General features: G+C 31.4%; 1 protein-coding gene across 1 annotated transcript in view; it reads left to right on the top strand.

Annotated features, from left to right (window-relative positions):
* The window catches only part of LOC135213963 (neurotrimin-like), a gene marked incomplete at its 3' end in the record, with an annotated part of 736,001 nt that extends 722,539 nt beyond the window's left edge, over positions 1–13,462 (top strand). The window contains 1 exon segment of the mRNA XM_064248042.1: positions 13,304–13,462. Coding sequence (XP_064104112.1) covers positions 13,304–13,462 — 159 coding nt within the window.
* Positions 13,463–15,154: the final 1,692 nt, after the last annotated feature.

The raw sequence follows: 15,154 nt of genomic DNA, 5'->3' as shown, positions 1-15,154 counted from the left end.
TTAACTTGGCTAGGAACCAGTTGGTTAGCTAGCAACGGGACCTACAACTTACTATGGGATCCGAACCACATTATATCGAGAAATTGATTTCCAATCACTAGAAACAAATTCCTCTGATTCCACGTTGGCAGAGCGGGGAATCGAACTCGTGACTACCGAATTATACCTGGTTAAACCCTTAGGTGGTCACTATCCAGGAATGATCTTCGACTTCTAAACTTTGTCAAGGTAACTTTTAGATGGCAGACTGTTCACTATAAATCACTCAGTCGTTTTCTTCTCCTAAACTCTATCATTGTTAGTTACCTCTATAACCTTTTATTATTATTTCGACAGCAAAGTAGATGTACTTATTTAATCGTAACGTCAAATATTTTTTATATCTGCTTTGTAATCGATAACATAAAAATTTTTTAATGTCACAAACATATGAAATGTCAGTGTGGCAATGGTGGTATTTGTTCGCAAGGACAGATTCAGTTGGAATCTAGTTCATTTCACTGTTTGTTTGTGAATGCTTGAGGCTTCTTCCTGCCAGTGTTTGTATAAGTAAGTTTGTTTGCTGTTGTTTTGTGGGGTTTTGTCTACAGACACGGTTTTCGCTGACCCGGGGAGTAAGCCTACAAAGTACTTTGTTGAGGTTTTCGCTGACCCGGGGAGTAAGCCTACAAACTACTTTGTTGTAGTTTTTGGGGGTAGGAAATGTCTAAAGAGGCCTTAAAATGGTGTTTCACGGTTAGTTAAAGATACAGGAATTTTCTGATAGGATATTTTTTTATTTTTTTTATTAAAATGAAAATGTAAAAAATGAATACTGTGCATATTAAACAGTACATAAAAAATATTCCTAATAAAATATATCTTTTTATTTATTTTCGTTGGTGAAACAAGGGACTATCTGTCCGTAGATTTTATCACGTTTTAATTTGTTTTGATGTATTGAATTTAGAGGATATATTTCTGTGCAATTGTTCTGTTTCCACTTTTAACTGAGAATATATGAATGTGTTTAATTTGTCCTTTTTATTTGATCCTGTTGTTACTATAAATAGTACTAATTATGAGTATTAATAACGAAGACCAATTTACGTCAAGTTAGGAATTTAATGTTTGAAACTTATGAGTCAGGGGAAAATTTTGCACTCGTCATGAGTAAGCTGGAGGTCGGATCACGCCTTGTTTTATGTAAGTAAGTTTATATGCTCTTGATGGTGTGAGATTTTTTTCAAAGATACAGTTTTTTTATATAAATAAGTTTATGTGCACTTGATAATATTGGATTTTTTTTTTTTTTTTCTTTTTTTTTTTTTTTTAGGACGCGGTAGTTTTTATGAGTAAGTTTATGTGCTATTGATTTTATTTTTATTTTTGAAGGACACGGTTTTTTTTATATGAAGTTTATGTTTCTCTTGATGATGCGGGGTTTTGTTGAAAGACACGGTTTTTTCATATTATTAAGTTTATGTGCTCTTGATAATGTGGGATTTTTTCTTTTTTTTTTTTTTTGAAGGACACGGTTTTGTTTTATATAAGTTTATGTTTCTCTTTATGATGTGGGGTTTTGTTTAAGGATAAAGTTTTTATATAATTAAGTTTATATGCACTTGTTCACTTGGAAATGTTTAAAGACATGGTTTTTTTTACGTAATTTTATTCGCGAATATTCATGTGGAATTTTTTCTAAGCACTAAGTACTTGCCTTCTTTTTTCATTTGGAAGATAAATTATGTGATTTCTTTCTAAATAATTCCTTTATTTGCTGAGAAATATTCAAGCGCAATATCTTTAATGATTCGATTAGAGGTTTACTGACAAAACACCACCAGCAACCATTTTAGTTTCTTTGATATTTTTAATAAATACTCATGCACGCTTAAAGTTTCATACTTACCGAGAAATGGGGAATTTTTTTTTTTATCCATTTATCCGTAAGCGTTATTTTTCACATTTATCAAACTCCGTACGGGGGTAGTGCCAACAGTGCACCCCATGCGGTGTACTGTAGGCATTACTTAAGATTCTTTGTAGCGTGCTTCGGTCCCTAGCTGCAACCCTCTTTCGTTCCTTTTGCTTTACCTTCTTTCATAGTCTCTTTCCTCCATCTTACATTCCACCCTCTCCTAACAATAAGTCATAGCGTAACTGCTTTGAGGTTTTCCTCCTGTTACACCTTTCTGACCTTTTTCTGTCAATATCCGTTTCAACGCTGAATGACCTCATAGGTCCCAATGCTTGGCGTTTGGCCACAATTCTATACTCATGCCAGTAGTACAAGCTTATAATTTCTTCCAATCCAAACCACTAACATTTTTGCAGCTGTTCAAAAACATAAGGATGTTGTCAGTTGTCCAAACGGTAATTGTATTTCGAATTTGACTTTCAAGCCAGTGCGAAAATCAGTGTTGTTGGAATGAGAAGAACTTGATCCGTTTCAGTATAGAAAATAGGATATTTTCCAAAATGAGCGCCCCTCAAGACAGAATTTATAATGAAGATTTTCTCTTTGAGATGCATTTACCTGTTGACTTGATGTACACACTTCATTCCTTATGCATATAAGTTATGGCGTAAAGTATACTGTTTTCACGCATATATATTTTCATGTACATGATTACAGGTACACACAAACAGATACAACATACATATTTATATACATGCACGTACACACACACACACACACACACATATATATATGTGTGTGTGTGTGTGTGTGTGTATACACTATGAATGAAGAGGCGAGACTATCACTTACCCAAATACACTCCGATCTCCCAAACGAACATAAACATTAATGGCTCTGTTCTGTGACATTTATTTCGTATGTTAGTCTAATGCCACATCGATAAATGCCGACGTCGACGAAATATCAGAGTGAATAAATGAACCGACGAAAGAGAAATAATAATAATAAATTTAGGATACAGTTATAAAAGGTCGTCTCTTGTGGAAAGGTCGTTTTCTCGGATCGAAAACTTCTTTTATATTTATGCTCGTTCATATTTCAGCAAGGTGATAACTGAATTGCCCTTGAGGTGTTATTGAAGTTATAGGTTGTTATTTAAGTTATAGGTCACCCGTCTCTAGGAAAAGAAGGACCCAGTGACCTATAGTTTCCAAAATTTTTAAACTATATTCGTTGAAGAGCGAAGCAGAGCATTGACCACACAGACGAAAGGGATTTCTTCGAGCACAATTGAATAGGCTGGTGGGAGCAATGTCTGATAAAGTAATTGCAGAAAAGTGATAAAAGTAACATTGCACGAGCAGGAGTCTATTTTTATTCTCTAGGTTGTTATAAGTTTGAATTAGTATATAATATAATATATATATATTATATATTTATAATATTATATATATTTGTTGTTTTTTTTCTTTTTTGAAGTACATATATATATAGATATATATATATATATATTATATATCTATATATAATATTAGATAATATATATATATATATATATAATATAGATAATATATAGAAATAGATATATAGATAGAATATATATATATATATTATATATATATATATATAATATAAAATATATATGCATATCCACCCTACCGTGATTCATATACATACATCGAGCTACAAATGTCCTTTATATCTAATTCGCTCTACCACGGAATTATTATATCATATAGTTAATCGAAAGGGAATTTTATAGTCGACGATATTAAAGGACATTTGTTGTCGTTGTATGTATATATATATATATATTATATATATATATATATATATATATATATATATATATATATATATATGTGTGTGTGTGTGTATATAGTGTATATATATATATATATATATATATATATATATATATATATATATATATATATATACATATACATATTCATATTCATATTCAAATGTGCAAAATTGCTTACCATTCATACACACACAATGGATAACGCAACGCTTATCGTTCGAAGATTGGAGATGGAAAAGAAACAGAGACACGGAACGGAAGAAGAGAGATTTATGGGCCGTCGCCTTATAACCTGTCCGCCATTAGTTGATGAGAAGATGTGGGGATGATGTTGATCGCCTCGTAACGAGGTGCCAACACTGATCGAACGACGGAAGAACCGATTTTGAAATACGTCTTATTCTTTTTTCTTTTCGAGTCCCCGTGTCTAACGCGATTTATTTTCGGCGTTTTGGGCTCGCTCCGGATTCTTGGTTATAAGGTGCCGGAGGTACACTTAGGGTTTGCGAGTACAGGGTGTCCATAAAGTCCCAATACCATTAGAAGTATTTATGACTTGTAATGGTACTGGGAATTTATGGACACCCTGTATAATTTGTTAAAATGTAAAGATTTATAATAAATCTTTCTTACTTGCTAAATTTGAATTTAAAGTTCAGCAAATGCCTATAAATAGCAATCATATTATCCTATAATAATAATAATAATAATAATAATAATAATAATAATAATAATAATAATAATAATATCCGTTATGTTCAGCTCAGGGCCATATACATGGAATATACAAAATACAGACAATAACATACACAATCTCGAGTGTATTATGTAAAGATGCTAGTTTTCTAAAGTATCTGAAATTTTTTTTCATTTCTTTTGAGATAAATGTGTATATCAGTAATGACAGTATGATATTAAACACTGAATATATGTACGTGTGTGGTTTGAAGGGAGGGGGCGAGATAGTTTTATTGACGCTACCTAATTTTACCCGGGAGTAACTTCTTACTTAGGAATTATCTGAAGCCTCACTATGTTGTATGATTGCTCCTACTCCATGTTAATCCAACAATTTTTGACATACAAAAGACGGATTATCTGAATGTGGAAATGTTTCTGAACCATATTGCAAGGTAAAGCAATGGTGAATTACCCCAAGTTGACAGTTAAGCATTTATTGCAGATTAAAGCATTTCGTTTTTATTTTCGCTTACTTCGGGAATAAGCCGACAAACTACTTTGCTGTTGTTGTTGTTGTTGTTGTTGTTGTTGGAGGGGTTTGGAAAGCTTAAAAAAAGGTCTGAAAAAGGTGCTTCGCGTTGAGTTAAAGATACAGAAGTTTTAGGATAGGATATTTATGACTTATTTGAGTTATGTATTAGAAGAAAATGTAAAAAATAAATTATGTGCATGTTAAGCAGTGCAAAAAATGATGTCTAATATAGCGTATTTATTTTAATTTCGTTGGTGAAACAACGCCCTATTTGACGTAGAATTTAGCACGCGCCCTGATTAAGCTGGAGGTCTGATCACGCCTTGTTTATGCGCACAGTCTTTTTATTTATATTACAAAATTTTTGAATTTCTGAATATGTTGAGTCGCGTATCTCGTTTAGAATCATGTAGAACAAGGTCGCCTCTGTAGAGCATAGATGTAGGTTAAGATATTTTACGTATGATTTTTGTACAGTCAAATAGTATACCACGGATTTATTCGAGGCAGATGACTTTCTTCAAAATTTATGATTTAGTTAAATTTTTTATTGACTATTTGTAACCAGTTTTTCTATCTGTATTTATAAAATTAAGGTATTAGCATGTTTATAAAATATGCGTTCAACTGGTGAATATAACCACAAATTTCTATTTTTTATAATAGTTCGAGAAATTTATTTCAAAACTTTTTTTTTTCGGCAAATCGAAAACAATGAAGAGTACTCTATTCACAGTGAGATGGATTTAGCAAAAACTCTTAACAATTACTATAATATAAAGATTTAATGGTGTCTTGTACATTTCAATCACACAGGAGTCTCCCTTACAGAGGGCGTACAGTAAGAGAGAGAGAGAGAGAGATGAGATGAGAGAAAGAGAGAGAGAGAGAGATAGAGAGAGAGAGAGAGAGAGAGAGAGAGAGAGAGAGAGAAAGAGAGAGAGAGGCTTTAGACAAATATGGAAGTGTTTATTCAGTGCTGAAATGGGCGATTCGTGTTTGTGTAATTTGAGGAGATTCTGTGGCTCTCTTAGGTTTATATTTTTTTTTTTTTTTTTTTCTTCCTGTCCTCTCTTTCTTTCTTTGCATATATATATATATATATATATATATATATATATATATATATATATATATAATATATATATATATAGGCAAAGGCATGTCTCTCGTATGGACACCACGTTTATTGATGACGTTCCACATCTCTGGAGCAACCAATCGTTTGTTTTAAAATATACAAATTAAAAACAAAGTCACTAATATATCACAAAATGGTTTTTTTTAAAACATTAGAGTTGAAAGCAATCCTCGTCCACCCAGCTGTCCATACCCTAATTATTGTTTGTTTTACTTTCCAGTTTTTCGTTGTCGTTATCTTCATGTGTGTATTTTCTCCTTTTAGTCATTTCTTAACTCTTTGGCTCTTTAGGTGTTCCTTTAGGCTTCCTTGTGTTTTATGGTATTTTTATAATATATATATATATATATATATATATATATATATTATATATATATAAAATATATAAATATATATATATATATATATATATATATATATATATAATATATATATTATATATTATATATATATATATAATATAATATATATATATATATATATATATATATATGTATATATATATTTAAAATATAAAATAAATATATATTATATATCCCTATATATCATATATATACTATATATATATATATATATTTACTTTATACTATATATATATATATATATATATATGATATATGTTATATAAACTGACCTCAGAAAAATAATTTCAACGCTCTAAATAATATAGTCAAAGTCAAGGTCACGAAGGGTGAGTTCTGTTGGATTCCAGGAAGATATTTTCCCTTATAATCCCTATGTGTCATTTATACGAGCTTTCTTTGTAAGGAGATTACTTTCATATTTACATACCAATCCGCCTCAGTAAAGGACGAGAGTCGAAGGCCTTGCAGCGGTACTTCATTGTTTCACTTTCCTTCGAGGCTTTTGCCTGTGTATATTATATATATATATATATATATATATCTATATATATATATATATATTTATATATATATATATATATATATATATATATAATATAAATATATATATTATATACATACATGCTAAACTACGAGTTATATATCTCAGCATGATGGCTGGTTGTGGTTTTTTATTTGAAATTGAAATTAGTGTCTTTTTATTGGGAAACGATGAACCTGATCAATTTAATCTAATCCTTTCAATAGATAAAGATCTGTAAGACACATCTGGTATGAAGTAGTGTAAAAAAAAAAAAAAAAAAAAAATCTCGTGTTTGCTGCTCAGTCTTTTAGTAGATGAAAGGTATCCAAAATGTTGTTTGTATCTCAGTATATTTTGTGAAATGAGTGTCATCTGATAATATTTCCTGCATATAGCAATTTTTATCATATTGGTATGTTAGGGGCCAAGATGTCTATATAGAGCTTTTGTGTATTCGGTAATCTAAAAAAGGTAATAGAAAGACTTCTTTTAGTTTTCAGACAGACAGATAAACAATGAAAACATGAAATAAAATCATATATTTTGAAGAAACCAACTTCCTCTAAAAATTTAAGGATGTCACTAGATTCAAACAAATATAATACGTAAAATATTTAAATATTCTTAATCAATATGTGCTCTCTCCAGAAGTGAAATTATTCTACTATTATTTTAAAAGAGATATTTGATTTAACGTATTATACTGTAATATAATTTTGGGCAGTTTATAAGATGATCCATTTTATCTGTCATTTCCCGATTAAACCTCTGATTTTTGTTTTAAAAACTGTGACTCGGGTATGCGTTAGGTCAAGGGGTCAGTATAGGCAGGTCATGATGACGTCAGTAAAACTGAACCTCCTTCTACCCTGAGAATATGTTTGTTTGTTTGTATGTGCTTTTACGTTGCATGGAACCTGTGGTTATTCAGCAACGGGACCGACGGCTTTACGTGACTTCCGAACCACGTCGAGAGTGAACTTCTATCACCAGAAATACACATCTCTCACTCCTCAATGGAATGGCCGAGAATCAAACCCGCGACCACCGAGGTGGGACGCTAATACCATACCAACCACGCCGCTGAGGCGTTTCCCTGAGAATATGGGTTGGCAGAGGTTATAAGATGCAGGGGGTGGGGGGTGTGGCAGGGGGAGGAGATAATCAAAGATGGAGGATCCAAGGGTTTATTGCCAACGCTAATTGACTCTTCATCATCTGCTGTCGAGTTTATGTTTGTTTTCCTCCAAGAAATTACGGACTCGTCATCGAGATGTTTTTGACGAGGTCGTCTTGGGGATTATAATGAGGGTTTCAACGTGGAGTTTTATTTTCACTTGAGTAGTAGAAGACGTAGTCGTCTTGGAAGTAGTTAATGCAATTCATAGTTCTCGGCGCAGTCGTAGGAGTAGTCGTCTTGGATAGAGTGAATGTAATTCATAATTCTCGGCGCAGTCGTAATTGTAGTCGTCTTGAGAAGAATGATTGTAATTCATAATTCTCGGTGCAGTCGTAGTAATTGTAGTCGTCTTGAGAAGAATGATTGTAATTCATATTTCTCGGTGCAGTCGTAATTGTAGTCGTCTTGAGAAGAATGATAGTAATTCATAATTTTCAGTGCAATCGTAATTGTAGTCGTCTTGAGAAGAATGATTGTAATTTATAATTCTCGGTGCAGTCGTAATTGTAGTCGTCTTGAGAAGAATGATTGTAATTCATAATTCTCGGTGCAGTCGTAATTGTAGTCGTCTTGAGAAGAATGATTGTAATTAATAATTCTCGGTGCAGTCGTAATTGTAGTCGTTTCTTGTCTTGCAAGAATTAATGATTGTTGATTCATTAATTCTTCGGTGCAGTCGTAATTGTAGTTCGTCTTTGAGAAGAATGATTTGTAATTCATAATTCTCGGCGACAGTCGTAATTGTAGTCGTTCTTGGAGAAGAATGATTTGATTTGATTCAATTAATTCTATCGGCGCAGTCGTAATTGTAGTCGTCTTGAGAAGAATGATTGTGATTCATAATTCTCGGCGGCAGTCCAGTCCGTAATTGTCGGTCAGTCTTTGAGGAAAAGAATGATTGTAATTCATAATTCTTCCGGTGCAGTTCGTAAATTGTTAGTCGTCTTGAGAAGAATGGCTTGTAATTCATAATTCTCGGCGCAAGATCGTAATTGTAAGTCGTTCTTGAGAAGAATGATTGGTAATTACATAAATTATCCGGCGCAGTCGTAAAGTTGTAGTCGTCTTGAGAACGAATGATTGTAATTCAAATTCTTCGGTCGGTGCACAGTCGGTAAGTTGCTAGTCGTCTTGAGAAGAATGATTGCTAATTTCATAATTCTCGGTGCAGTCGTAAATTGTAGGTGCGTCTTGAGAAGAAAATTTAATTGTAATTTGTAATTCTCAGGTGTAGTCGTAGTGATAGGGTCGTTCTTTGAGGAAAAACGTAATTGGTAAGTTCATAATTCTCTGTGCAGTCGTAATTGTAGTCGTCTTAACAAGAATGATTGTAATTAATAATTCTCGGTGCAGTCGTAATGGTAGTCGTCTTGAGAAGAGTGAATCGAATTCATAATTCTTCACATAAGCCATTTTGTCTTATTACTATTATTATTATTGTTACGTCCCTCTGCAATATTTTTTGTGGGACGGTTTTTCCTACATTAAAAATGAAAAAAAGATTTTATTGTTTTTATCTCTATTAAATCCTAGATTTTATTATTTTTATATTTTATATTAAATTCTAGGTTTTATTATTTTTATCTCTTTTATGATATTCTAGAGTTTTATTATTTTTATCTCTTTTATTAAATCCTAGATTTTGTTATTTTATCTTCTATTAAGTTTTAGATTTTATGATTTTTATCTCTTTTATTAAATATAGATTTTATTATTTTTATCTCTTTTATTAAATCCTAGATTTTATTATTTTTATCTCTTTTATTAAATTTTAGATTTTATTATTTTTATCTTTTATTAAATTCTAGATTTTATTATTTTTATCTTTTATCAAATTCTAGATTTTATTATTTTTATCTCTTATTAAATTCTAGATTCTATTTTTTTTATCTCTTATTAAATCGTAGATTTTATTACTTTTATCTCTTTTTCTAAATTCTAGATTTTATTATTTTTATCTCTTTTAATAATTTCTAGATTTTATTATTTTTATCTTTTATTAAATCCTAGATTTTATTATTTCTATCTCTTTTATTAAATTCTAGATTTTATTATTTTTATCTTTTATTAAATTGTAGATTTTATTATTTTTATGTCTTTTATTAAATCCTAGATTATATTGTTTTTATCTCTTATTAAATCCTAGATTTTATTATTTTTATCTTTTATTAAATCCTAGGTTTAATTTTTATCTCTTTTATTAAATTCTAGATTTTATTATTTTTTATTTCTTTTATAAAATTCTAGATTTTATTATTTTCATCTCTTATTAAATCCTAGGTTTTATTTTTATCTATTTTATTAAATTCTAGATTTTATTATTTTTTTATTTCTTTTATTAAATTCTAGATTTTATTATTTTCATCTCTTATTAAATCCTAGGTTTTATTTTTATCTCTTTTATTAAATCCTAGGTTTTATTATTTTTATCTCGTTTATAATTCTAGATTTTATTATTTTTATCTCTTTTATTAAAATCTAGATTTTATTATTTTTATATTTTATTAAAATCTAGATTTTATTATTTTTATCTTTTATTAAATTCTAGATTTTAGTATTTTTATCTTTTAATAAATCCTAGATTTATTATTTTTATATCTTTTTATTAAATTCTAGATTTTATTATTATATTTATCTCTTTTAGTAGATCCTAGGTTTTATTATTTTTATCTCTATTATGAAATTCTAGATTTTATTATTTTTATATTTTATTAAATTATTAGATTTTATTATTTTCATATCTTTTATTAAATCCTAGATTATATTATTTTTATCTTTTATGAAATTCTAGATTTTATTATTTTTATCTTTTATTAAATGCTAGGTTTTATTTTTATCTCTTATTAAATTCTAGATTTTATTATTTTCATCTCTTTTATTAAATTATAGATTTTATTATTTTCATCTGTTCTATTAAATCCTAGGTTTTATTTTTATCTCTTATTAAATTCTAGATTTTATTATTTTTATCTCTTATTAAATTATAGATTTTATTACTTTTACCACTTTTATTAAATTATAGATTTTATTATTTTCATCTCTTTTATTTAAATCCTAGGATTTATTTTTATCTCTTTTATTAAATTCTAGATTTTATTATTTTTATCTCTTATTAAATTCTACTGCCCTAGGGAGCAATAGGTTTTGATGCAGATCACGACATTGATCCAAGTTACTTGGTGGCTTAGATTTATTTTTTTAAACTTCTAAATAAAAAAAAACACCTTATTGCTGCATCTAAAACTGATCTGATACAGTAGTTGGTCAACTACGCTAATTGCCTCCTGGTATCCGAGAGAGAAACCGTATTTCGTACAAGCCCGTTGGAGATTACCGAAAATACCTATACAAAAGACTGTAAACATCAGAAAGATATAGGAAGATAACGACCCCCAAGAAATATTAGTCGTAGATACGACCTCCGAAAACCCGGCTGGCGGGGATGGGGGTTGTTGGGTGGGTGGGGGTGGGGGTGGGGGGGGGGGGGGGGGGCGTTCAATATTTAGGAAAGATCCGAATGTGTCGGTGGTAACTACTATGCATTTCAGGGCCGTGTCCAATTGATTTTCGTTGATAAAATTCTACCAAAAATCGGATATGGGTCACATTTTGGAAATAGGTATTTGAAGCCACGGCCTAATTGGCAAAATATGCAGTGATGTCTAATGTTGATAATTAAGGCACCTACCGGAGTAAATCACAGAAATTTCAAGGGAAACTTTGCTAAATTTAGTAAGCACCCAGAGGGAGGCTACTTGTGACGTAAAGTATGACATCAGGCGTAATAGCAGTGTTCCAGTAGTGTGACAATGATCGTGGAAAACAAATATTTGACCTCTTGTTGAGAATTACGATAATATTACGGTTTTCATTAGTGATACCACGGGTAAAGAATAAGAATTTGGTATATTGTATAAATATGACAACATTATAGCAAAGGAATTTGGTAAATATACATATTGCAATATTACTATTTGCATTGTACAATTTTACGTTGACTATAGGAATACATAGCAATTATAACCCAATTAGTTATGCAAAACTTTTGGAACTGGTGATACACAATTATATGGAAATGAAAATACGATAGTTTAGGTGTTTGGTAAGATGTTTTGGCCCGATATACCTGGTAACTTGCATAATAGTAAACATCGCCGAGTTGCCGACGTCAGGGCAAAGCCAGATTATACGTCACTATGTCCTCGTGGCGGCCAGAGTGCTTTCGTTTGCGTGATTTGCAGTATATATCTTCAAATTCATAAAAAAATAAACATAGATAAAACCTGGAATACATAGGCTCATGATAACCACTCAACAACCCTACAACAACATTAGTGTCAGTTTCAAGCACAGAATAATAAATGGAGAGTTGTGTGATATACTAAATACTTAGGATTTATTATGTGACTGATCGTGCATTAAGGAAGTTAAGGTTAGAACATTTGCGTTATGTTACATTCATTTAGCAGGACTAAGCGGGTTAGACGTAAACCGGACTTTTGAGACAATATGAATCAACAGAAACTGCCGGGTAACAATGGTTTTCACAGAGAGTGTGTAAGACTTGGTGCATATTTCAAGTTAAAGGAAACGTGAATTGCGTCAAGGAACTGTATTACAGAATTAATATTCTAATTTTATGCCCACTCTTTTATTGTACTTTACTTAAAACACATAATTCATCGGAAAGATGAGAGAGAGAGTAGGGTAGGTGTTTGTGTGTGTGAAATAAAACAAGAATCCCATATACTACTACTACTACTACTACTACTACTACTACTACTACCAACATCTGAGTCTTCATTCTTAAAGTATAAATGAGTGGGAGGGCCTTCAGTAATGACGTTTCACTAGCCTCCCTCGTGGTGCTTACTAAATTTCGCTAAGTTTACCTTGAAATTTCTGTGATTTACTCCGATAAGTGCCTTAATTATCAACATTAGACATCAGTGCATATTTTTGCCAATTAGGCCGTGGCTTCAAATAGTTATTTCCAAAATATGATCCATATCCGATGCTTTGGAAAGATTTTATCAACGAAAATCAATTGGACACGGCCAAGAAATGCATAGTAGGCCTATCAAACTACTTGTGGAATATTGCAATCTCTCACTGTCCTTGCCCTGATCATTATTCTTATTAAATATCTCATTTCCATCCTCCATTAACAGTCCCTCCCGTCATCGACGACGAAACGAGCAGTGGTGACGTCATCGTGGACGAAGGCGAGGACGTCATGATGACGTGTGACGCCCGCGGCGACCCTCACCCAGTCATCCGGTGGGTGAGGGAGAGGAGCGCCAACATTAGTCTCAATTCTTCTATGGTCGGTGAGTTTCATTTGGGAAATCCGTAAAATTCCATAAAGGGAAATATAACTCAATTGCTCTGGTCTTTTTGAAGTCCGTAAAATTTCCCGAAGCAGAATATAATTCAGTCGCTTCAGTCTCTAGGAAATTTGAAATTGCTTAAAGCCCTAAATAATTAAATATCTTTGATCTTTGGGAATTCTGTAAAATTGCCTAAAGGGAAATGTAATTCAATTACTTTGATCTTTGGGAATTCCGTAAAATTGCCTAAAGGGAAATGTAATTCAATTACTTTGATCTTTGGGAATTCCGTAAAGTTGCCTAAAGGGAAATGTAATCAATCCTTGATGAATCGGTTAAATTGCCTAAAGCCAAATGTAATTCAATTACCTTGATCTTTTTGAAGTCCGTAAAATTTCCTGAAGCAGAATGTAATTCAGTTGCTTCAGTCTTTGGGAAATCTAAAATTGCTTAAATCCCTGAATAATTAAATTGCATTAATGTTTGGGAAATCCGTAAAAATGCCTAAAGCGAATGTAATTCAATTACTTTAATCTCTCGGAAAACCGTAAAATTGTTTACTGTGAAATGTAACTCTATTGCCTTGATCTTTAGGATATCCATAAAATTGCCTAAGGCTGAATGTAATTATATTTGTATTTTGATCTTTTGCATATGCGTAACATTGCCTAAAACCAAATGTAATTCAATTGCTTCAATTGGAAAACTGTAAAATTGCCTAATGCAAAATGTCATTAAATTGCGTTGATCTTTGGGATATCCGTGAAATTGCCTAAAATCTAATATCATTCAATTGCTTACTCTTCGGAAAATCCGTAAAATTGCTAAAGCCAAATGTAATTATTTGCTTTAATCTTTTGGAAATGCGTAAAACTGGCTAAAGCCGAATGTAATTCAATTGATTTAATCTTTGGGAAATCCATAAAATTGTCTAAAGCCAAATATAATGATATGCTAATGAGGATGGAAATGATTCACTATAAATAAAACTGATGAAAGATTCGAAAACAACATTTGAGACGGAACAGAGAAAGTTGGAGGTATCATTATTATATATTCGAAATTTTAATTATCATAATTATGCAGATGGACTTGTGATTAGCGAGGTTTTGCAACTTAATTAAACCACATGTTAGCTGAAATTGTTCTTAGTTTGACTGATAAGATTAGTCAAGATAATGGATTTCGTAGGATAATATTGTATAAAACTGATGAACACTAGAGGAATGGTATTCATGTGTGTGAGACAATTTCTTCATAAAGAAAACAATTTTCCTCAGTAACCCTCAAAATTTTCTTTCGTGTTATTTGAAAGTTTATTTTGTGATTTTGTCAGTGGTAAACGTCCTGGTCAACCTCCATTTTTCATGATATATTTTATTATTCGTGACCAGAAAGTAATTCAGTTAGATTTTCGCTTACTTTGGGAGTAAGAATAACTACTGCTTTTTGTTGTGTTGTTTGGGGGGGGGGGGGTGGGGGGGGGGGGGGGGGGGGGGCGGGGGGGGGGGGGGGGGGCATTGTTGGAAAGGTCTCTGGAAGACCCTAAAAAGGTCTTAAAAAGGTGTTTCACGTTGAGATACAGATGCCGAAATTTTAGTGTAGGATATTTATGATTTATTTATTAGAATGAAAATGTACAAAAATAAATAAGGGGCGTGTTAAACAGTACAGAAAATTTATTTCTAATAA

Source organism: Macrobrachium nipponense, chromosome 43 (genome assembly GCF_015104395.2).
Source record: "Macrobrachium nipponense isolate FS-2020 chromosome 43, ASM1510439v2, whole genome shotgun sequence".
NCBI classification, from domain to species: domain Eukaryota; kingdom Metazoa; phylum Arthropoda; class Malacostraca; order Decapoda; family Palaemonidae; genus Macrobrachium; species Macrobrachium nipponense.
Note: the sequence above shows the minus strand (reverse complement) of the source record. Positions and strands in the feature narration are given on the sequence as shown.